This window comes from Zootoca vivipara, chromosome 6, assembly GCF_963506605.1.
Source record: "Zootoca vivipara chromosome 6, rZooViv1.1, whole genome shotgun sequence".
Classification (NCBI taxonomy): domain Eukaryota; kingdom Metazoa; phylum Chordata; class Lepidosauria; order Squamata; family Lacertidae; genus Zootoca; species Zootoca vivipara.
In genome coordinates this window covers 3,388,627-3,412,854 of record NC_083281.1, presented here as the reverse complement: position 1 = coordinate 3,412,854, position 24,228 = coordinate 3,388,627, and the positions used below count along the sequence as shown (strand labels likewise).

The 24,228-nt window shown below is 48.8% G+C and overlaps 1 protein-coding gene across 1 annotated transcript; it reads left to right on the top strand.

Moving 5' to 3' along the window:
- The first annotated feature begins 1,341 nt into the window (after positions 1-1,341).
- RNF126 (ring finger protein 126) lies at positions 1,342-21,274 on the top strand. The gene is made up of 9 exons (XM_035120331.2): positions 1,342-1,479; positions 7,859-7,917; positions 8,388-8,451; positions 8,813-9,057; positions 10,947-11,015; positions 11,151-11,220; positions 16,658-16,751; positions 17,908-18,023; positions 20,127-21,274. The coding sequence occupies exons 1-9, from the start codon at positions 1,405-1,407 to the stop codon at positions 20,283-20,285; spliced, it is 951 nt and encodes a 316-aa protein (XP_034976222.1). The 5' UTR covers positions 1,342-1,404; the 3' UTR covers positions 20,286-21,274.
- Positions 21,275-24,228: the final 2,954 nt, after the last annotated feature.

The window sequence follows — 24,228 nt, the reverse complement described above, 5'->3', positions numbered from 1 at the left end:
ATTCCAATCCCCTGTAATGAGAAGAACATCCTTCTTTGGTGTCATTTCTAGAAGTTGTTGTAGGTCTTCATAGAATTGGTCAATTTCACTTTCTTCAGCACCGGTAGTTGGTGCATAAACTTGGATTACTGTGATGTTAAAAGGTCTGCCTTGGATTCGTATCGAGATCATTCTGTCATTTTTGAGATTGCATCCCATTACAGCTTTTGCCACTCTTTTGTTGACTATGAGGGCCACTCCATTTCTGCTACAGGATTCTTGCCCACAGTAGTAGATATGATAGTCACCCGAACTGAATTCGCCCATTCCCTTCCATTTTAGTTCACTGATGCCCAGGATGTCGATATTTATTCTTGTCATCTCATTTTTGACCACATCCAGCTTACCTCCACTCATGGTTCTTACATTCCAGGTTCCTATGCAATATTTTTCTTTACAGCATCGGACTTTCCTTTCGCTTCCAGGCATATCCGCAACTGAGCGTCCTTTCGGCTTTGGCCCAGCCGCTTCATCAGCTCTGAATCTACTTGTACTTGTCCTCCGCTCTTCCTCAGTAGCATGTTGGACGCCTTCCGACCTGAGGGGCTCATCTTCCAGCGTCATAACTTTTATATGCCTGTTGTCTTTGTCCATGGAGTTTTCTTGGCAGGGATACTGGAGTGGTTTGCCAGTTCCTTCTCCAGGTGGATCACGTTTAGTCAAAACTCTCCACTATGACCTGTCCATCTTGGGTGGCCCTGCATGGCATAGCTCATAGCTTCTCTGAGTTATTCAAGCCCCTTCGCCACGACAAGGCATTGATCCATGAAGGGGAATAATAATAATAATAATAATAATAATCGTTATCGTTATAATAATAATAATAATAATAATAATAACGATAACGATAACAATAACGATAACAATAACAATAAATGAAAATCTGGACACAAAAGTTGTTTAGTTATTTTATTTTTTTGTTGACCTTTCATATACAGTATATATTATTTTGAAGGGGAGGGAATGACGTTTCTGAGCTATTTTTAAGGAAATCCGCCCCAAATCCATACTTCCGGCGTGGGTTGCCACCCGGCCGGATATCCCCGGGCGTCCAAACCGCTCGGACGCGAAGGCTCATCTGCGCATAACTACGGGCAACCCTCGCTTCCTTTGCAGTCCATCCATTCCCCCCACATACAGGAAATCCCGCCTCCCCGGCCGGAAGCAACCGCTCTAGGACAACGCGCCAAGCGCCCATATCGTGACGGAGGAGGAGGAGGAAGTGCCTCGCGCGTGCCGGCCGCTTGATGCTTTCGGGCCCTTCCGGGCCGCCGTTGCGTCGTCCCGGCGCGGTGACGTCCGCGCGGAGAGGGTGGGGCTTCGCCTCCCCCGTCAGGGAGGAGGAGGGAGGGAGGAGGGGACAAGATGGCGGAGGCTTCGCCGCAGCCGGGACGCTACTTCTGTCACTGCTGCTCGGCCGAGATCGCCCCGCGCTTGCCGGTGAGTCCCGGGGGGCCGTTTCCGATCGCTTCCCCTCCCGCCCCGGGGCCGGAGGACCCGCCGCTCCGCATCCCCGGGCTGAGAAGGCGGGTAGACTGCGCTGCCAGGGGGAGGCTCCACTACTGGCGAATGGCGCCCGGCCCTTTTGGGAGGGGGTGAGGGGGGTGAGTGAGGCGTGTGGGTTTTCTCCCCCCCCCCCAACCATGGAATGTATTTGCCTTGTAAAGAGGAGGGGAGGGTAGACTGCTCTTTCCCCTGGAGGCTCCACTGCCGGGCGTTGCTTCGTCCCCCTTAGATAAGTCCTTTTAGGGGGAGGGTGTTTTTTCAGGGGTGGGGGGATGTTTGCAGTGGAGGGTTTTGCCCATCAAGATAGGTAGGTAGGTAGCCTTGTCATTTTTTTATTTGAGTGGAGGATAGTGTAGGTTCCCCTCCTTCCCCCCTCCAGGTGCCATTGCAAGGCTGGTTCTCGGGGGGGGGGGATTGGGGGGAGGTGTTGCCCTCCCTTTTTTGGGGGGGATAGACTGCTCTTCCACCTGGAGGCTCCATTGCCGGGCATTGCTTCCTCCCCCTTATATGCAGGTGAAACTCGGAAAATTAGAATATCGTCGAAAAGTGCATTTATTTCAGTAATGCAACGTATTTTTTTATTTTTCTTTAATTTTTACAAATGCTTTCTTTTGGAAATTCCATAGTAACAAAACAAATAGTTACAATACTACAAAAATAAACTAAAATAAACATCTCTATTACATTTCATTAATTACATCCCTTTTTATAATTGACCCGCCTAACGACAAATAATTACAATTACAACAAATAAAGGTTTGACATATCTTGCTTTGCATGTCATGCATCTATCTCCTATATTGCTTTCACCTTTTAAGTTGCGTTACTGAAATAAATGCACTTTTCGACGATATTCTAATTTTCCGAGTTTCACCTGTAAGTCCTTTGCGGGGGGGGGGGATGTTTGCAGTGGAGGGTTTTGCCTATCGATGTAGGTAGGTAGCCTTGTAATTTTTTTATTTTGGGGGGGTGGTGGAGTATAGGTAGAGTCCCCTCTGCCCTCCAGGTGCCACTGCAAGGCTGTTTCATGGGTAGGGTGGGGTGTTGCCCCCCGCTTCTTTTGGGAAGGTGGGGGGTAGGCTGCTCTTTCACCTGAAGGCTCCACTGCCGGGCGTTGCTTCCTTCCCCCCTTAAATAAGTCCTTTCTTGAGCATGTTGGCAATGGAGGGTTTTGCCCCCTTGCTTTGGTAAACAGGGCTGACAGCCCTTTCACAGGAAGGCGCCACTTGAACGAATTAACTGCGTGCTTTTATAAGCTGGTGGGGTGGCGTGAGCCATGTTCGCAAAAGAGGGTCGCCCATCAAGGGAGGTGTGTTTGCGTGGAGTGTTTTTTTTTGGGGGGGGGGTAGGACCAGCAGGAGTGTCTCCCTCAAATGCATCAGCAGCTTTCTGCCTTTCTAGGGGGTCGACCAGGCATTGGCAACCTCCGGCCCATGGAGGCCATTTATCCGGCTCACGGGCCGCCTGTGAACCGAGCCGCCTGCTCGGCAAGTCCCCCCGCAAGCTGCAGTAAACCGGTGCAGCGCAATGCGGGGACTCGCCGAGCAGCGCCGGAAATCGCTTCTGCGCATGTCCGCGGCTGCGCAGAAGCCATTTCCGGTGCTGGCTGCCCATTTCCAAAATGTCCGCAGCGCCACCGGAAATGGCTTCTGCGCCTGTGTGGCCCATGTCCGGCCCACGGATGATAGTCTGTGGGAATCCTCCGGCCCACGGGAAGAAAAGGTTGCCGACGCCTGGGGTAGACTGCCCTTTCATAAGAAGGCTCTGCTTAATAAGGGGATTATAACACCAGGCCAGCTATCGGGAGTCCTGTCTGGCCTACAAGCAGCGCCTGAAAGGAACAACTTCCCCTCATCGCCTGCCAGCAACTCATATCCAGGGATAGACTATGCTGGAACATAGAGGTTCCTTTCTGCGTTTGCAGATGAAATCAACCGAGTCAGCATGACTTTGATCTTTCCCTAGGCCTGCTTTCTCTTTCGCTATCTCTTTCTCCACCTGTCCGCCCATGCGACTTTCCTCAACTGCTGCTTGAATTGAAGAATCCCAGACGTTTTATCGTTTTCTCCCTCTGCCACCCCCCAAAAAAACCTGGCAGTTGTACATGGAACTAGGGCCCTGCCAAAATATATTCATTTTCTCATAATTAGAATGGTAGCTTTGGAAAGGTCCCCGGCGGTTGTCCGCTCCCAAGCCCCTTGCAGCACATTTTATTTATTTTGAAAAAGTCCAGGCGGTTTGATTGAACGCTACCAAAAGTGACCGAGGTTGAATGGGGGAACTCCTCCCCTATGAGGAAAGGCTTTTTGGGTGGGTGCTGAGTTCAGAGAAAATGCTACTGACAGCTTGCAAAACTACACGCTGCAGAGAAAAGTATATCCTCCCCTCCTTCCTCATAACCCTGGAATTCATGTATGTCCAAGGAAGCTGAATGTTGGGAGATTTTTGACAGCTGAAAGGGAACTCCTACTCCAGACAGCACTTAGTTGAACTCCTCCTCAAGAAATCCTGAGGGTGGCAACACAAGAACAGGGCCTTCTCTGCAGTGGCTCGTCGTCTGTGGAACACTCACTCCAGGGAAGTTCACCTGGCGCCTTTATTATACACCTTTAGGTGCCAGGCAGAAACATTCCCTTTGGTTGATCCGATTTATATCCTATGCCCTTTAAAATGTGGGGGGGTTTTTTGTAGGAGGGGGGGCTGTTGTGTTGTTGTTTTTATTTTTATCACGTGTTTTGTGGTTTTTATATCTTGATTTTATTCCATGAACTGTCCTGAGGACCACCCCGCATGTATAGGGCGGTAATATATAATAACAAAAACCTATGGAACTCGCTGCCACAGGACCGATCCACATGATGGCTGTGTTCTCCTTTGGAATACCAGTTTGGGGGTGTTGCAGTTTTGCTCAGCCCCTGCTCAGGGGGCTTCCCATTGGGGACATCTGGCTGGCCCCCGCGAGGACAGGAAGCTGGCCTTTTCTGAAGTTCATGCATCCACAGGATGATGGGAAACTTAGTCCCCAACTAGAGCTGCCATGTTTCCAAAAAAGCAAAAACATGGACGAAGAACGAATCCTGAATATATCCGGGAAGTTCCGGCCGTGTGGCAGCCCTGCCTCAACCTGTGTTAGAAATTTGCCAGGCGCGTTTAGCGACCAGTGTTGGCCCGCTTGCGACCGTGTGAAGATCTCGGGGGGCCGGGTTGTTGGGACGGACATTTCCCTCTGACCGACCCCATCCAGCTTTCTTAAGCAGTTAAGCAGAAGAGCTTCTTTTTTTTAAAAAAAAAGCTCTGTTATTCCTGTTTCCCTTGCAGCACTCAATTACGTGCTGGAGATAATAGTCTTGTTTAGATTTTGTTTTTCATAAAGGGCATAATTTAACCGCACTGAGAGTACAAGTTGTGACGGGCGTTTCGCCTTAGCCGGGGAAGTCTGGTTGGGCAATGAGGGATTGTCTGGAAGGTGTAGGAGGAGCAATCAAGTTGCGGGGGGAGCCTGGCCTGTTAGCATAAGCCCCCTCCACCTCTCCCTTCCCCAGGACTTAGGTTAGGCTGGGTAGCTGCTCACCTTTGGGTGAGTACAGAACGCTTGCAGGCGAGTAGCTTTGTATTATCATGGGGCAGGGCCCCTTTCCATTGACTTATTTTGTTCCCTAGCTTTTTCATTTGCTTATTTTTAAAAACCTGTTTAAAGATTTAACGATAAATTGGTGGGTGATTGCTTTCAGGCGAAATCAGTGGTAGAAACTCGGCTATACGGTCAGGGCCGTCTTACCTATAGGCGCTAGGGGTGCGGGGCACCTGGGCGCCGGGCTCTCAGGGGCGCCAGGCCAAGAGTCCGGGGCCCAAGAGTTGAGTCCGGGGAAGAGCCCGTCGGTCGGAGTGCCATGCTGGGCTCGTCTGCTCCAGGCGGCTCTGCGCCGTGAGTTCGGGGGCGAGACGTTCAGGCGGCCGGCTGGCTCTGCCATCCTGCGCACCTGGAACTGGGCAAAGGGGGGGCACTGGGCGGAATTTTGCATCCTGGCGCCACATATGCTTAAGACAGCCCTGTATACCAGGCATGTCCAATAGGTAGATCATGATCTACTCGTAGATCACTGGATGTCTGCTAGATCACTGGTAAATCACTGGCTCCCCTCAGAGAAGTTCAACAACTTTGAGCTGGACCCCTAAAAGGGGCTAGATCACTGCCAGTTTTTAACTTTGTGAGTAGATCACAGTCTCTTGGGAGTTGACCCCTCCTGATGTATACGGTCAAACCTCGGTTGTTGAACGTAATCCTGTTCAGCTTCCGAAATGTTTCGACAACTGAGGCGCGGTTTCTGGTTGGTCGCAGGAGCTTCCTGCACTCAGCGGAAGCCGTGTCGGGCGTTCGGCTTCCGAAAAACATTTGAAAACCGGAGCGTTTACTTCTGGGTTTTCGGCATTCAGGAGCCAGAACGTTCCGAAACGGAGGCGTTCGGGATCCGAGGTTTGACTGTATCAGCCAGGCACCAAACGGATCCTTAAACCAGGGTTACAGTCGCCAAAACGGAATGCCTAGTTGCCATTTTTGAATGCGACTTTTTGGTTCTTCAAACTCCTTCTGACTGTGCAGGTAAAATATAACAAGATAGGTTTCTACAGGATGTGTTGTCGCTGGTGTGTGAAAACAGTCAAGATCCAAGGATTCCCTAGGCATGCATTTTGAGGTGATGGTATCAGGTGGGCATCCTGTTGCCTGGGGCATCTTCACTTGGTAGCCAGTGGCCGATAGGCAGTTGCAAAAGGCGCCTCGATAATTTCAAACATGGGGGTAAAATGTAATGTTAGCGCAGTTTCCGTGGCACTGAGAGAAACGCACAAAAACGGCAGAAGCTTTCTCCGGTATTTTGCTGCGGCGTTGAGTGCACAGCTCCCGCTGAAAATTACAGCAGGCAAAACGTGGCTCACTTAGAGCTCATCCGGTTTCAGCAGAAAAAGTACAGCATGCTGAAATACAAAATGCAAAAATGAAAGTAAAAACGGAATAGCAGTAGGAGAGAGAAAATAAAAAGGGCACCCCAGCCAGACGGTTGATATACCCTGTTGCTGGAGCAGGCAGTCTTGAAGAATAGAGATAACACAGTAGGAAAAACAACATCTGCCTTCGCGGAGACCTGCAAACCTTTAAAACACTAGAACGTGCCAGAATGGTGGCTTCCGTACTTCGTAAAACTTCATAGAATCATAGCGTTGCAAGAGACCACAAGGGCCATCCAGTCCAACCCCCTGCCAAGCAGGAACCACCATCAAAGCATTCTTGACATATGGCTGTCAAGCCTCTGCTTAAAGACCTCCAAAGAAGGAGACTCCACCACACTCCTTGGCAGCAAATTCCACTGCCAAACAGCTCTTACTGTCAGGAAGTTCTTCCTAATGTTTAGGTGGAATCTTCTTTCTTTTTGTCATTCCCAGACAAAAAGGTTGGGAGATAAATGCCATAAAGCAGCTATTCTGCTTACCTGCTTTAAGGAAGCTGGAGGGGACAGCTAAATAGAGATCTTCCATGTGGTCACAATTGGACCCGCGTCAGTATGTTAGGGGGTGGCTGGCCTGCGGAGGGAGTGGGACTCGGGCGACCTCGCAGGGTTCTTTGGAGAATGAGGAGGACTTGCACAAAACGCAGAGGATTCGCCGTATATAGCCTGGTCTGAAATTCTGAAATCGGCACCGCCATGTAGATTTTGAACCGGTTTCAGACGATTTGCCGATACATCGCCCAGCCCTCCACCCCCATCGTTCCAGCTCCAAGGGCCTTCTGGCGGTTCCCCCCCTGCAAGAAGCGAAGTTACAGGGAACCAGTCAGAGGGCCTTCTTGGTGGTGGCACCCTCCCTTCAGATGTCAAGGAAATAAACAACTATCTGACTTTTAGAAGACGACAGAAGGCAGCCCTGTTTAGGGAAGCTTTTAATGTTTGAAGTTTTATCTTGTTTATAGTATTCTGTTGGAAGCCGCCAAGAATGGCTGGGGAAACCCAGCCAGATGGGCGGGGTATAAATAATAAATTATTATTAGTGCAGTATTAGTATTATTAGTATTGCTGCCGAAGCATGGATGCTGTAAGCATCAAGGGCAATCCTGTCTTTGCAAGGAAGCTCCTTGCAAAAGGAAGAAGGGTCTCCCCCCTTTAAAGGAACCAGCCTCGGTCACGGCAAATATAAATTCCTAAATCTGGGTTACATCTTGCAAGCGTCCCCTCTTTCTCCGGGTGCGAGAGAGTCCCAATTGCAGGCATTTATTGTTGTATTTTTTAAAAAAGCTATCTTGCACTGTTTTTCTGTCCTGCAGGACTACATCTGCCCAAGGTGTGAATCTGGATTTATTGAAGAGTTGCCAGAAGAACCTAGGTAAAGCCCCGTTCTCTGAATCAGGATAACATGATATTTTGCCAGATTGCAAGTTTTGGGTCCGGGGCAGGGTTGGGGGCACCCTTTTCGGGCTGAGGGGGGCCACATTTTGGCAGTGGGTGGGGTCAGACCCCTAGATGGCCACACACACACACACACCGCAGGGCCATCCAGTGAAGCTTGCGAGCAAAAGACAGCCTGGAGGGACAAGGAAGAGGAACAATGAGTCCTTAAATAATGCCTCCCCCCCCCATTGTCAAGCACAGACCAATTGTGGATTTAAGGGCACAGGCTGTCCACAAGTCGCTAGTCCACATTAAGGAATCGGCAGCCTTGGCAGAGAGAGAGAGAGAAACCCAGGCTTGTGCAGAGTTTCTCCTGCCTTAGAGGCGTTTTGGGGGGCGAGTGTCGATGCTTCTTTCCTGCGTGCTTCAGCCTCAGCTTGCTCTTTTACCTCAAAATCTTTTCAGGAACGTCGAAAATGGATCCAACTCTTCGGCATCGACCAGCGAGCAGAGCAGGCACGCGTTTGAGGTGAGGCGCCGCCCCTCCCCCCCCGGTGCAGCGGCCTGCGATTCGGAGCCAAGGGTGGCAGGTTTATTCTGCCCCGTCGCGTTTTGCCAGAATTTGTCCATTCGGAAGATGGAGGGAAAGGTTGCAGTTAGGCTGCTTGCAAAATAGCCGCTCGCCTTTGGGCGACTAGCTTTCCCAGGCGGAGATTACCTTTGGTCGGCAGCAGAGGTGGGTGGGCCTCTGCCTGAGGGCAGCGTACCATTCTGGGAGAGGGCGTCCCAGCGGTGGGCGGGGCCAGTGGCAGCGGCAGGCGGAGTTAGAACCTAGCATCTGTACACAAGGCGCCTTCCCACGCCCCTGACCCTCTCTCCCTCCGCTCCAGAACGCCGACCAACACTTATTCACCCTGCCCCAGGGCTACGGGCAGTTCGCCTTTGGGATCATCGACGACACCTTCGAGTTCCCGGCCTTCGGGTCCAACGCTCAGCCCGAGGACAACCGGGAAGCCGAGAACCGGCGCGAGAGGGAGAACCAGTCCCGGCACAGATACGGCACCAGGCAGCCCCGGGCGCGATTCACGGCCCGGAGGGCCGCCGGCAGACACGAAGGAGTCCCCACGCTGGAAGGGTGAGAGGATGCGTCCCCAGGGCCTTTGCGCCATGTTGCATCTCCCGTCCGTTGCGTCTTTATCCCGCTTTTCAAACAGGGCGCGTTGTATTTAGAGGGTTCTGCTGCCCAAAAAGTCTCGGTTTGCCCCCTCGGTTTGCTTACGTCCAGCCCAGGGGGTAGCCCTGCCCAACAGCTTTTTCCTCCTCCTTAGTCTCAGCAGGCTCTAGCGCCACCTGCTGTCGGTCCTCCTGCCCCCAGGAGGCAACAGGCACATTTATCCGGAGTCAGAACGCCGGCCGGGGCTGCAGCAACACACACACAAATTTAAAATGTTTGCGCCGAGCCAGGGTGGATTTCAGTAAGACTTGATTTAAATCGTTATTATTATTTTTTACAGAAAGACTCATTCTTGCTAGTATCATCTTAATATTTACAACCAGATGGAGGTTTCATTTTTGGAATGATAAATTCCCAGAGTAGTTTTTACAGTTCTATCGAAAATTACTGATTTGGTTATACAGTACTGTTAGAAATGCATAGACGGATAATTATGAAATGATTGTGAGGTTTAATAAGTTAACTGTTTATATTTGGACAACTTTGCCACTGTAGTTTTTTGGAAGGAGAAAAATAATCATTTCGTTAATAACAATTTGAACACAGGTAGGTAGCCGTGTTGGTCTGGGTCGAAGTAAAATAAAAAAATTCCTTCAGTAGCACCTTAAAGACCAACTAAGTTTTTATTTTGGTATGAGCTTTCGTGTGCATGCACACTTCTTCAGATCTGAAGAAGTGTGCATGCACACGAAAGCTCATACCAAAATAAAAACTTAGTTGGTCTTTAAGGTGCTACTGAAGGAATTTTTTTATTTAACAATTTGAACAGTTTGTTTGACTAAAACAGTAACATTATAAGCATATGTATCCATGTTTGTTAACTCATGTGGTTAAGCAATTAAAAAAAAACCTAGACTGAGTTTTAGCACACATGAAAAACTTAAAACAAATCCTTATTTCCTGATGAGTAGCATTTGGACTATAATGTAACTTAAATAGAAAACTAACTTTAGACAGATTTTTCCACTAAAAGCATTTTATTTTGAAAATCCAATAAAAAAATGGATTTAAATTTTTAAAAAATCCATTTTATTTTATTTTATTTTTCTTAATCATTGATTTTTATCCACCCTGTTTGGAGTGGCTCTACCCAGACATATTTTTTTAAAAAAGCTTCAAAAAACACACCAAACCGTTGTAAAATACAGTGGAACCTCAGTTTGCGACCGCCTCCGTTTACGACGAACCCGGAGAGCGACCGCCGTGGACCCGGAAGTATTTACATCTGGGTTCCACGCGCACGGATGCGCAGAAGCGTGCCTTCGGCAAGCGACAGATTCAGGGAGCGACTGGCTCCCCGGAACGGATCGTCGTCGTAAGCCGAGGTACCACTGTATTTACTGTACGGGATTCGCCATTAGCTCATCAGCTCCATCTAGTGCCACATTTGTATAATGCACTGAAAACACACTATTTGCACAGCTGTATTGCTGAGTCCACAGGCTGGTTGTAAGCAGCAAGCGAGACTCCCTTGCTACGACGTTTAGACTTTTCCAGTACAGCACAGTGTAAAGATATTCTTTTGAAAAAATTGCAGGGTATGGATCTTTTCCAAATGAGGAAATTAAAATGTGTTTAAAAATCCCATTTCTTTTTTTTAAAAAAACCACTGATTTTTATCCACCCTGGTCTGAATCCTTCTGACTGATCACAGAACTGTAGAGGCACGATGGTTAGGAGCGGTGCTAGGGAGTCCCAAAGCGTCGAGGAGCGGCGTTCGCGAGTTTTCCTCTTTCTCCCGGCAGTCGGGTCACTTTTCCTTCTTTCCACCTCCCTCCCCCTTTGTGCAGAATCATCCAGCAGCTGGTCAACGGCATCATCGCCCCCACCACGATACCGAACCTCGGAGTGGGGCCTTGGTGAGTTCACGACGCCCCCCACCCCACCCCGTTCTTTTTTCAGAGGCCTTCTGGTCCCGGCGGCAATCTTAACCCCCCCCTCTCTGCTTCTCTCTCCCCCACCCCCTTCCCAAATTTATTGTTACGTTCCTGAAGGGGAGTCTTGCATTCGAATCCGATGGACTATGCATGGGGAGCCAACGGATTGGACGCCATTATCACCCAGGTAAAACCTCTCTGTGCCATTTCAGGGGAAACTTGCCTCTGTTCATTTCTTTCAGAATCTGCATCGCTTCCGTCTTCTCTTCTGCGGAGAGGGGTTTTACCCACCTGTCCGTGTCCCCCCCCCCCCCCCAAAAAAAATAAATTAGCTAGGCCACCAAAAAGCACAGGTTAAATAAAGTTACAGGGACCCAGGTGGCGCTGTGGGCTAAACCACTGAGCCTAGGGCTTGCTGATCAGAAGGTTGGTGGTTTGAATCCCTGTGACTGGGTGAGCTCCCGTTGCTTGGTCCCAGCTCCTGCCAACCTAGCAGTTCGAAAGCACATCAAAATGCAAGTAGATAAATAGGAACCGCTACAGCGGGAAGGTAAACGGCGTTTCCGTGCGCTGCTCTGGTTTGCCAGAAGCGGCTTATGGTAGTCATGCTGGCCACATGACCTGGAAGCTATACGCCGGCTCCCTTGGCCAATAATGCGAGATGAGCGCGCAACTCCAGAGTCGGTCACGACTGGACCTAATGGTCAGGGGTCCCTTTACCTTTTTTAAAATAAAGTTACAGAAGCACACTGCCATTGAATCCCAGCTGCTCAGGAAAGGCTGGTAGCCATAGACTGCAAGACTTCGATGACCGTCTCTGTCCGTATGAACCGACCTGGACCCCTAAACCAGATGGCTGGGAGGTCACACTTCCCCTGAAGGAGCAGGTTCGTAGCTTGAGGGTCCTCCTGGATCCTTTGCTGTCGCTCAAAGCTCAGGTGGCCTCAGTGGCCCGGAGTGACTTCCATCAGCTTCGGCTGGTGGCCCAGCTATGCCCCTATCTGGACAGGGATAACCTAACCACTGTTGTCTATGCTCTGGTAACCTCAAGGTTAGATTGCTGCAATGCGTTAGACGTAGGGCTGCCTCTGGAGACAGTTCGGAAACTTCAGCCTGTGCAGAATTCAGCGGCCAGGTTGCTCACCGGACGGCAAGGCGGTTTGAGGATCTTGCACCGATCCTGGTCCCACTGCACTGGCTACTGATCAGTTTCCGGGCCCAATTCAAAGTGCTGGTTCTGACCCATAAAGCCTTAAACAGCTCAGGACCGCAAGACCTCAAGGACCGCCTCTTTCCATATGAACCTTCCCGGACCCTGAGATCATCTTCTGAGGCCCTCCTTTGTGTGCCTTCTCCTCAAGACGTCCAGAGGGTGGCAACATGAGAACAGGGACTTTTCTGCAGTGGCACCCTGTCTGTGGGATGCTCTCCCCAGGGTGTCTCACCCAGCGCCTTCATTAGATGCCAGGCAAAAACATTCCTCTTCCACTAGGTCTTCGGCTGATTGACACCTTACCGTATATTCTGGCGTATAAGACGACTTTTGAACCCAGGAAAATCTTTTCAAAAGTTGGGGGTCGTCTTATAAGCCGGGTATAAGATTCTGCGGTCGCCGCATACGGTGGGGGGAGCTCAAAAACGGCCGCATCCGCATCCCTGCCATATGCAGCGACCGTGTAAGCGAGAGGGGACGCGGCGCGGGGCTTTCCTTCCTCCTCCCTGCAGGAAAAGCAGCAGCAGCTTACTCGCGTGCAAGCAGGCACTGCTTTCTTTCGCGGGGCATTCCTCCCTCCAGGGAAAGAAAGCAGGAGCAGCTTACTCACATGTAAGCGGCTGCCGCTTGCTTTCCGTGCAGGAAGAGGGGACACACGGGGCTTTCCTCCCTGCAGGGAAAGAATGCAGCAGCCGCTTACTGGCAAGTAAGCAGCTACGGCTTTCTTTCAGTCCAGGGAGAGGGGATGCACGGGGCTTTCCTCCCTCACGGAGCTTTCCTCCCTCCTCCCTCGCGGAGCTTTCCAGCTTTCCTCCCTCCTCCGTGCAGGGAAAGAAAGCGGCACCCGTTTACGCGCGTGTAAGCAACTGCCGCTTTATTTCCCTGCAGGAAGAGGGGAAAGAAAAGCACGGAAAGAAAGTGTGCACAAAAGGAAAGCAGCTTCTTTCTTTCTCTCCCCCCCCCCCCCACTCGCCTCGGTGCCTGGAACAATAGAGTGCGAGTGGAGCCAGCTTTGGGCTGCACTCCCTCCCCTTCTCCCTCTCTCCACCTCTCCTCCCCTCCCTCCGAATGAAATCTACCTTAGCATGCCTGCAAGTAAGTGCATTTAAACATCTGTGCATTTAAGCACTGTTGTCTCTCTTTTGGCTTCATTTACTGGTATTTAAAAAGCGGGGAGAGGAAGAGATACAGAAAAATTTTATTTGGTGTGTGTTGGAAGTTTGGGATAAACTCTATATTTTGACTGGAAAAGTAGGGAGTCGTCTTATACGCCCAGTCGCCTTATACGCCGGAATATACGGTATATCCTTTTACAGTGGTACCTCGGTTTATGAACACAATTGGTTCCGGAAGTCTGTTCATAAACTGAAGCGTTCATAAACTGGAGCGAACTTTCCCATTGAAAGTAATGGAAAGTGGATTAATCCATTCCAGACGGTCCGCGGAGTAACCGTTCATAAACTGAAGCGAACTTTCCCATTGAAAGTAATGGAAAGTGGATTAATCTGTTCCAGACGGGTCCGCGGAGTACTTAAACTGAAGCGTTCATAAACTGAAACATGGGTGTAATTGGTTCCGGAAGTCTGTTCATAAACTGAAGTGTTCATAAACTGAAGCGAACTTTCCCATTAAAAGTAATGGAAAGTGAATTAATCCGTTCCAGATGGGTCTGCGGTGTTCATAAACCGAAAATTCATAAACCGAGGTGTTCATAAACCGAGGTTCCACTGTAAATGTGTTTCTGGGAGTGGGAAATGATTGCTTTGTTCCTGTTCTGATTTTTTTTTATTACGTATTTTGTGTTTTTTTATGTTGTAGGTTTGCTATTAGGGAGTAATAATTAGAGGTTACAGGGAACCAGTCAGAGGGTCTTTTTGGTAGTCGCACCCTGTGGAACGCCCTCCCAGCAGATGTCAAGGAGATAAAGAGCTATATGATTTTTAAAAGACATCTGAAGGCAGCCTTGTTCAGGGAAGTTTTTAGTGCGTGATGTTGTATTGTATTTTGGTTTTTGTTGTTGGGAGCAACCCAGTCAGATGGGCAGCGTATAAATAAAAAAATGATTACGATGATCATGGCTATTTAGATTTATATCCCACCATTTATCATAAGATCTCATGCCGGTTCACAGGATAAAAAGAAGTAAAGAACTAAATCGAAACAGCAAAACTGTAAAAAAAACAAAAACCTTCCCACAGAAACATTTAAAAGCCTGTAGAATATTAATCAGCCAAAGGCCTGGTAAAAGAGGAACATTTTCACCTGGTGCCTAAAAATAAGGTAAAAAGGTCAAGGACCCCTGGACGGTTAAGTCCAGGCAAAGGCGACTATGGGGTTGCAGCGCTCATCTCGCTTTCGAGCCGAGGGAGACGGCGTTTGTCCACAGACAGCTTTCCAGGTCATGTGGCCAGCAGGACTAAACCGCTTCTGGCGCAATGAGACACCGTGACGGAAACCAGAGTGCACAGAAACACCTTTTACCTTCCCATCACCTATTTATCCACTTGCGCTGACGTGCTTTCGAACTGCTAGGTGGGCAGGAGCTGGGACCTAGCAATGGGAGCTCACCCCGTCGCGGGGATTCGAACCTCCAACCTTCCTATCGGCAAGCCCAGGAGGCTCAGTGGTTTAGACCACAGCGCCACCTGCGTCCCGCCTAAAAATATATAATGAAGGCGTCAGGTGAACTTCCCTGGGGAGAGCATTCCATAGATTGGGAGCCGCTGCAGAAAAGGCCCTGTTCTTGTGTTGCCACCCTGTAGACCTCTTGTGGAAGTAGCACATGAAGAAGGGCCTCGGATGATGGTCGCAGGGTCCAGGTAGGTTCACCTGGATAGAGGCGTCCTTCAGGTATTGCCGTTTAATTTTACATTGTGAATCTCCTTGAGACCTACAGATTAAGGGTGGTATACAAATTTAATCAATCATCATGATAATAATATTAATAATGGGCTTTCCCTGCTTGTGGGTTTCGTGGTTGCCTGCTATGGAACCAAGATGTGTGTGCCTTGTATAAATTCAGTAAATCAGTGGTTTTCAACCCGTGCGCCGTGGCACCCTGGGGTGCCTTGAACGTTGGTCAGGGGTGCCGTGCGCAACCCTGGCCTCTGTCCCTCTTTCCTTCCCTCCCTCCTCTGATGCCCACTTGCATCTCTGCCTCCCAAAGGCTTGCATGGCTTTTTGTTGCAGGAGCCCTAGCTACAAGCTCCCCAGGCGAACGGTGCCTCTGGGGCCAGCCAGGGGGTGCTGGGTGCCAGGGGCTGAGGCAGCTTCGGAGTAAGCAAGCAAGCGGGCGAGGGAGCCCAGCCGGCCAGTCCACAAGCCCTTGCTGTTGGGAATGGGCAGGCAAGTCCCAGGCCCCTGTGGGGCAGTGTGAGCAAGCACCTCTCTTTGGGGCGGGTGGGGGGCAGCTCAGAGACCAGTGCATGCCCGGAGGATGCCCAAGGAGAGGGGAGAGGAGCCTGGGGGAACACTCCACAAGGGAGGGTGTTCAAAAAAGGGGCGAGGGGCTGCAAGGGGGGAATATAACTGGGCTCCTGAGCCCCACAGGGGTGCCACAGACAAATGTAGTTCAAGGCTGCCGTGGACTGAAAACCTCTGCAGTAAATACAGTGGTACTTCGACTTACGAATTTAATGCGTTCCGAACGCACATTCGTAAAAAAGAAAAAATTGTAAGTCGAATCCCATAGGAATGCATTGGGAGAAAAAATAAGTTGAAGCAACCCTATCTAAAAATTCGTAAGTCGAAAAAAATCCTATCTAAACTGCATCCAAGATGGCGGACGGAGCTCCGTTCCTAAGTAGAAACATTTGTAAGTAGAGTTATTCATAAGTCGAGGTACCACCGTACATAAAATAAATGTGGACACAGCAGAACTGCTATGAAGTAGTTTATAACAGAAGGTTGGGAGGAGGAAGAGCTTTGAGCTGATTAAACATGCCTGATCACAGAAACAGCCTCGGTCCAGTATACCTGAAGGACCGTCTCCATCCCCATCGTCCAGCACGGACACTGAGGTCCAGCTCTGAGGGCCTTCTGGCGGTTCCCTCTCTGTGAGAAGTGAGGCTACAGGAAACCAGGCAGAGGGCCTTCTTGGTGGTGGCGCCCCCCCTGTGGAACGCTCTCCCATCAGATGTCAAGGAGATAAACAACTACCTGACTTTTAGAAGACATCTGAAGGCAGCCCTGCTTAGGGAAGCTTTTAATGTTGGATGTTTTATCGTCTTTTAAATATTCTGTTGGGAGCCGCCCAGAGTGGCTGGGAGGCCCAGCCAGAAGGGTGGGGTACAAAGTAATAAACTATGATTGTTGTTGTCTGGAATCCCACCCCTTCACAACAAGGTGAGGAGGACTCGAAGCATCTTGCGGCTTCTGTCTCACACTCTCCCGCATCCCTGTTCTCTTCCAGCTTCTGAATCAGTTTGAGAACACAGGGCCTCCTCCGGCAGACAAGGAGAAAATCCAGGCGCTCCCCACGATCCACATAACAGAGGAACACGTTGGTGAGTCCCTCTTTTGCAATTCTTTTCTCCTCTCACTCCCCCGCCAAAAAAATATACATCTCATGACATCGCTTTTTTTATATACTTGATACCTATTAGGTCCATAAATGACCCTATAGCATATATTCAGCACAAAAAAACTGTGACAATTTGTTGTGGACAAAGGACAGCTGGACCTATAAAGGGCCCCATCAAACCTAAATCCGGCCCTGGATGCGATCATACCACTTTTCTCATTTTACTGATTGTGAATATGCTGACCGAGGCCCCCTTTAGATTCGGAGGCCCGCCCTCCTTCTGTCTGGGCCTGTCTGTTGCTACGGGGCTATGGGGCTTCGCTATTTGATCCCCCCCCCCCCCCGGGTTGGGATTCTTTAAGTAGTTATCTGGGTCCCAGGGCACATCATCATCCCCTATCCTTAATCTAAATATATAGAAATGTTCACGATTCGTGCGCAGGGCCCAATGTATGGAGATACAGGGGGGAGGGGACAACAGAGGGCTCAGACAAAAGTAAATACTGGGAAATAGAACCCAGAAACTGACAACCCCTTCTCCAATGATGGGGGCCAATGTAGGGAGATACCGGGGGTAGGGGCCAACACTCCCCAGGAACAACAGAGGGTTCAGACAAAAGTGCATGCTGGGAAATAGAACCCAGAACATAACAGTTCCTTTTCGAAGGGTGAGGGCCAAGGTATGGAGACACAGGGGGGAGGGGCCAACACTCCCCAGGGACAACAGAGGGAAGGGTATCCTACAGAAACACAGGGATGAGCCGGGGTGGAGGGAGGAGGGGCAGGATACGTCATGGATCGTGACAGGGTGGGGGGGGATCACAGGAAAGAACCACAGCAACGCGTGGCCGGGTCAGCTAGTACCATATATAACTCCAGTTAAATTTAAGAAAATTCATGGTAGGGGCCAGAGAGTGTTTCACTTGACTGTTGGAAGTTCTGGGGGAATGGGGCTGTAAATATTTTTTAAGGATCCCAAACCTCCCAGCCCACGTGGAAGAAAAAGTGTGCCCACAACCGCACAAAACATCATTGCTTCTTTCCCCAGGTTTTCCGCCCTCCCCCTTTTTAATTTATTTGTTTATTTATTGCAACGCGGGCCAGTAAATCAACCCAGGTTTCTTGTTTTGCAACCGCAGGTTCTGCTCTGGAGTGCCCCGTCTGTAAGGAAGATTACGAAGCCGGCGAAAGCGTGCGGCAGCTGCCCTGTAACCACTTGTTCCACGACGGCTGCATAGTTCCATGGCTGGAACAGGTGAGCCACAAAGAGAGAGAGAGTTTCAATACAGTGGCACCTTTGGTTCTCAAACTTAATCCCTTCCGGAAGTCCATTCCAAAACCAAGGCACGCTTCTTTCCCATGGAAAGGAATGCAAAACGGATTAATCCGTTCTGGGCTTTCAAAAGCCAACCCCTAAAACAGCAGTTGTACATGGATTTTACTATCTAACGAGACCATTGATCGGTAAAACAAAAGCAATAATCAATGCACTGTACTATAAAATAAATAAGGCAGTATTTTGGATGATAAAAATTAAAACTAATTCCCCCCCCCTCCCCGTACCTGCACTGATGATAGTCATTGTTTGGATGGGGGGGGGGCGTTTACCCATTTCCACAGCCGCACAACCGATCAATCAGTAGCTGAACTGGGTTCCACACAGTCACAAAACCAAATGAACCGAAAAAGCCTCAAAAACAAAAAACGCAAAATAAACAGCAAAAACAAAAGTGCACAACTTGATCCGTTCCGGAAGTCTGTTTGACTTCTGAAATGTTCGGAAACCAAGGCGTGGCTTCTGATTGGTGCAGTCGCCCCGGAAACAATAGCCGACAGCCGCGTCAGACGTTCGGCTTTCGAAAAACAGACCACTCCCTTCCAGGTTTTCAGCGTTTGGGAACCAAGGCGTTTGAGATCCAAGGTAGCACTGTAACATGAGGGCAAGGGAGAGGGAGCTGCTTTGTCCAGGTTGATCAAAGATCCACGGGGTTGAAGACTGAATCAGATAAGTGCTGGAGATGCAAAAAAAAACAAACACCAAAAACAGTGTCCTTTTTAGTTACAGGTAGGTAGCCATGTTGGTCTGAGTCGAAGCAAAATAAAAAAAATTCCTTCAGTAGCACCTTAAAGACCAACTAAGTTTTTATTTTGGTATGACCTTTCGTGTGCATGCACACTTCTTCAGATACACTGAAACAGAATCCACCAGACCCTTATGTATATTCAGAGGGTGGGGGGTGGGGGTGATGGGAATGGGTGATGGGCTGATGGGAGTGGTAAACCTTTAGGTGGCTGTTGATGACTGCAATGGTCCTGGGGGGGGGGGGGGAAGCAAGGGCTGAGGCGCTGAAGAAAGCTTGATCATGCATAATGAGATAAGAATCCAATGTCATTATGCATGATCAAGCTTTCTTCAGCGCCTCAGCCCTTGCTTCCCCCCCCCCCCCCAGGACCAATTGCAGTCATCAACAGTCATTAACAGCCACCTACAGATTTACCACTCCCATCAGCCCATCACCCATTCCCATCACCCCCACCCTCTGAATATACATAAGTGCCTGGAAACTTCCATTTCACTGTATCTGAAGAAGTGTGCATGCGCACGAAAGCTCATACCAAAATAAAAACTTAGTTGGTCTTTAAGGTGCTACTGAAGGAATTTTTATATATTTTTAGAGTCCTTTTTGTTGGGGATAATTCAGAATGAAATTCCCAGGTGTCAATAAAAGGTCATTTATGTAACGGAACAACTGCGGCCCGTGTTTTGTTAGCCCCAAAATGGAAAACGAGTGAGGTCCCAACCGAAGAAGAATGGCAACTTAAGGTGATGGAATGTACGCAGCTTGCAGATCTAACTTATAGAATAAAAGAACAAGAAGATACATTTAGAGAATGGTTTCGTTTTTGTAAAATAAGCAGGGATATATGATACGCAAAATGAACCATGGAAAGAAGAAGGAGGGCAGTCATTGACATTTTAAGGATGTTAAAATAAGCACGGTGGAACCTTGGTTGTCGAACGTAATCCATTCCGGAAGACCAGAACTTCGGAAACGTTTGATAACCAGGCACAATTTTTAAATTTTAAAACAGAAAAATTAATAAGAAAAAAATACTACATATAGAACAAGCCTTGCTTGAAGCACAGCCAGCATGGCTTCCGCAAGGCCAAGTCCTGCCTCACGAACCTGTTGGGAGTTTTTCAAGGGCGCCAACTGACATTTAGAGAGAGGTGATCTGATTGATCTTTCGGGACGCTCTTGACAAAGTCAAGTGGCAGTGTTAGAAATTAGACTGGGCGTGGAGAACAGGAAGGGACGGCACATCTCAGTTTCTCCTTTTGCCGTTTTCGTTCCAGCACGACACCTGCCCCGTGTGCCGGAAGAGCCTCAGCGGACAGAACACAGCCACGAACCCCCCGGGACTCTCGGCGATGAACTTCGCCTCCTCGTCTTCCTCCTCCTCCTCCTCCTCCTCTAGCTCGCCGAGTAACGAGAACGCGGCGAACAACTCGTGAGAACAGAACGGCGGGGCGGGAGTTTGGGCGGGGGTGGGGTTGGAAGACGGAAAAACAAAAACAAAACACACCTTTCGAACGCAAGCAAAAAAAGAAACAAAAATGTCGCTGCTCTCGCGCCCTTTTCTGATGTCGCCTGGCCCCCTTCCTCTCCCCACCTGGCGAAACAGGGGGGCGGGCGGGTGTCTGTGGAGGGGTGGGGATGGGAGAGGAAATGCCCCTCCCAGCCCTGGGACAGAGCAAAGGGGGCAGGGTTGCAGGGCAGGGGAGGCAGAACGGGACACCCCCCCCCCAAACACGTTTTCCCCGTGAGCCGCAATGAAACCGAGGTCCTCTTCTCTTCTTCACACACACAAACGCACCCTGTCTCTTCGCCCCCGCAAGGGTGTTTTTGGGTGCTCTCACATTTTGTTTTCTCGAGGGTGGGTGTGGGGGTTCGAGGGAAGCCCACCCTTTTTTAAAAACGCGGACTCTCTGAGGAAAAACCCGGCAAAGGAACATGAAAGCACTGAAGTGAGAGTTTTTGGGGTTTTCTCTCTCTTTTTTTTTTTGAGCGGGGCGTTCGGAAATCGTTTCTGTTGGTAGGTTGTTTTTTTTTTAAAAAAAAGCATTTTGACCATCTTTTTTTTGGGGGGGGGGTCTCTTTTCAGTTCTTTAAGCCTTTTGATGTTCCCTCTTCCCTCCTGTCCCAACCGCGCCCCCCACCCCAATGGATTTTTCTACTTTCTACTTTCTGGAGAAAGCCAGCCAGCTAAGGAAGCGTTCTTTTGGGGGGGCAGGTTGTGTGCGGAGAACGTACCCTAACGACCGGACCCACATTTTCAGACTCGTTAGTTTCCTCTCCCCCCTCCCTCCCCTGTTTTAACATCACCCTTTTTTTCTTTTTTTTTTCTTTTTTTGGGCAGTCCGGCATTGAGAAAGGGGTTTTTATAATGTTAAATTATTACTGCTGTTGAAATAAACGGACATTTCAGCTCGGATTCTGTACACGCATGTTTGGGTTCACCCTGCATCTTCAAGTATAAATGCCTGATTTGACACGGTGGCCTAATTTTATCGCCTTCTTGGGAACAACCCCTGGTTGGTAGAGCGCGAGACTCTTAATTTTGGGGGCGTGGGTCCGAGCCCCACGTTGGGCGAAAGATTCCTGCGTTGCAGGGCATTCGTGGTCCCTTCCAACACTATGATCTATGAAATTGTCCTGGAATGGAAAAGCAGGCCTCAGATCTAAGTCGGGGATGGCCAGCTTGGCATCTTCTTGACTTCCAAAGCCCCATCACCCCTGTCATTCATGCATGCTGGCAACAGTAGAAATGTCCCTGGTCTTAGGAGAAGCATTTTTCTCTTCCGGAGGGAATGCCTCTACAGGGGGTACCTTGGTTCTCAAACTTAATCTGTTCCGGAAGTCCATTCCAAAACCAAAGCGTTCCAAAACCAAGGCACCCCTTTCCAATGGAAAGTAATGCAAAACGGAATTAATCCATTCCAGGCTTTTAAAAACAACTCCTAAAACAGCGGTTTAACATGAATGTTACTATCTAACAAGACCGTTGATCCATAAAATGAAAGCAATAATCATTGTAAAGGTAAAGGTACCCCTGACCGTTATTATAATAAAAGTTATTATAAATAAAATAAAATGCAATAAATAAGAAGAAAGAAAGAAAGAAAGAAAGAAAGAATATATACGGTATATTCTTTCTTATTTATAGCATTTTATTTTATTTATAATAAAGGTAAAGGTAAAGGGACCCCTAACCATTAGGTCCAGTCGCGGACGACTCTGGGGTTGCGGCGCTCATCTCGCATTATTGGCCGAGGGAGCCGGCATACAGCTTCCGGGTCATGTGGCCAGCATGGCTAAGGCGCTTCTGGTGAACCAGAGCAGCGCACGGAAACGCCCTTTACCTTCCTGCTGGAGCAGTACCTATTTATCTATTTGCACTTTCGATGTGCTTTCGAACTGATAGGTGGGCAGGAGCTGGGACCAAGCAACGGGACCTCACCCGTCACGGGGATTCGAACCACCAACCTTCTGATCGGCAAAAATAATGTGCTGTACTACAAAATAAGTAAGACAGCACAGTGGCACCTCGGTTTAAGAACAGTCCGTTTAAGAACGATTTGGTTTACAAACTCCGCAAAACTGGAAATAGTGTCTTGGTTTGAAAACTTTACCTCGGTCTACGAACGGAAGCCGAACGTTGGAAGGGCACCGGCGGCAGAAGGCCTCATTAGGGAAAGCGCGCCTTGGTTTAAGAAAGGTTTTGGTTTTAAGAATGGACTTCCAAAATGGATTAAGTTTGTAAACCAAGGTACCACTGTATTGTAGATGAAAAAAATTAAAACTATTTTTTTTTCTTACCTGAACTGATGATAGTCATTGTTTGGATGGGGGCTTTTATCCATTTCTGCAGTCACACAATCTATCAATCTGTAGCTGAACTGGTTTCCACACAGTCACAAAAACAAATAAACTGAAAAGGCCTCAAAAACGACAGCGCACAATAAATAGCAAAAACAAAAGTGTCAAACTTAATCCGTTCTGGAAGTCCGCTTGACTTCAGAAATGTTTGGAAACCAAGGCGCCGCTTCTGATTGGTGCAGGCGCCCCGGAAACAATAGCTGACAGCCGTGTCGGACGTTTGGCTTCCGACAAACGTCCGAAAACCGGAACACTCGCTTCCGGGTTTTCGGTGTTTGAGTACCAAGGCGTTTGAGAACCAAGGTACCACTGTATATAGAACTTCCCAAAGACCAGGCATAAAAATAAGACATGTCCCATGTCTTTAAATGCAGCTTTTGCATATTGCATGCAATATCATATTCAAATGCAATAACAGGGTGCCTGAAAGCCAAAGTTCCGTCCAAACATTCCTTCATTCAATTAAGAGAAGTACAGTGGTGCCTCGCAAGACAAATTTAATTCGTTCTGCGAGTCAATTCGTTTTGGGAAAAATTCGTCTTGCGAATCCCATGGGAATGCATTGAATTTTTTTTTTTGCCCATAGGAACACATTAATTGAATTTTGATGCATTCCTATGGGAAACCGTGATTCGCTAGACAATTTTTTCACAAAACGAATTTGTCTTGCGAGGCAACCTCCGATCGCAAAACCCATTCGTCTAGCGAAAAATTCGTCTAGCAGGGCATTCGTCTAGCGAGGTACCATTGTATACAAAGTATACATACTAAAGGATAATCCGCAGGTGGGGGGTGGGGGTGGGGAGCTGGGAGTATTGTTGCTTTGCTCTCAGTCGCTCAAACCACAACTGTAGAGGTTCTCTACACTAAATCTGGGTATTGCAAACATAATATGCAAAAGCTGTATTTAAAGAAATGGAGACACTTGGTGGAATATAAATGTCTAGGTTTTTTATCTGAAGAAGTGTGCATGCACATGAAAGCTCATACCAATGACAAACTTAGTTGGTCTCTAAGGTGCTGCTGGGAGGGATTTTTTTATTTTGTTTCAACTACGTCAGACCAACACGGCTACCTACCTGTAACTAGGTTTTTTATATTTGGTCTTTGGGAAGTTTTTTATAGTTGCATACAGGGTTGCGTGAGCCGAGTTTCTGTATTTCTCTGTATTCTCTTTGTGTTGTGTTTTGCTTATTTGGTTGGGGAGTCCAGTGACAGGAGAGATATTGTCTTCCCCAAACTGAGGCAATCTCCCATCTCTTGCAAGCAGCAGGGGAGCGCTCTCTCTCTCTCCCTCTCTCGGCAGTGATATGGGGGGTGGGAATATCTGTGGGCCCCTCCAGGGGTTCCTAAACTCTCAGCGATCCCATCAACCCTATGGTAGGGTTGCCATATTTCAAGAAGTCAAAATAGGGACACAAAAGCTTTTGGTGCAGAGGGAATCCCAAAAAAAGTTATTGAGCTTTTTGGGGAGCATTCACCCCCCCCCCACCCCGATGCAAAGAGTGATACCCAAAC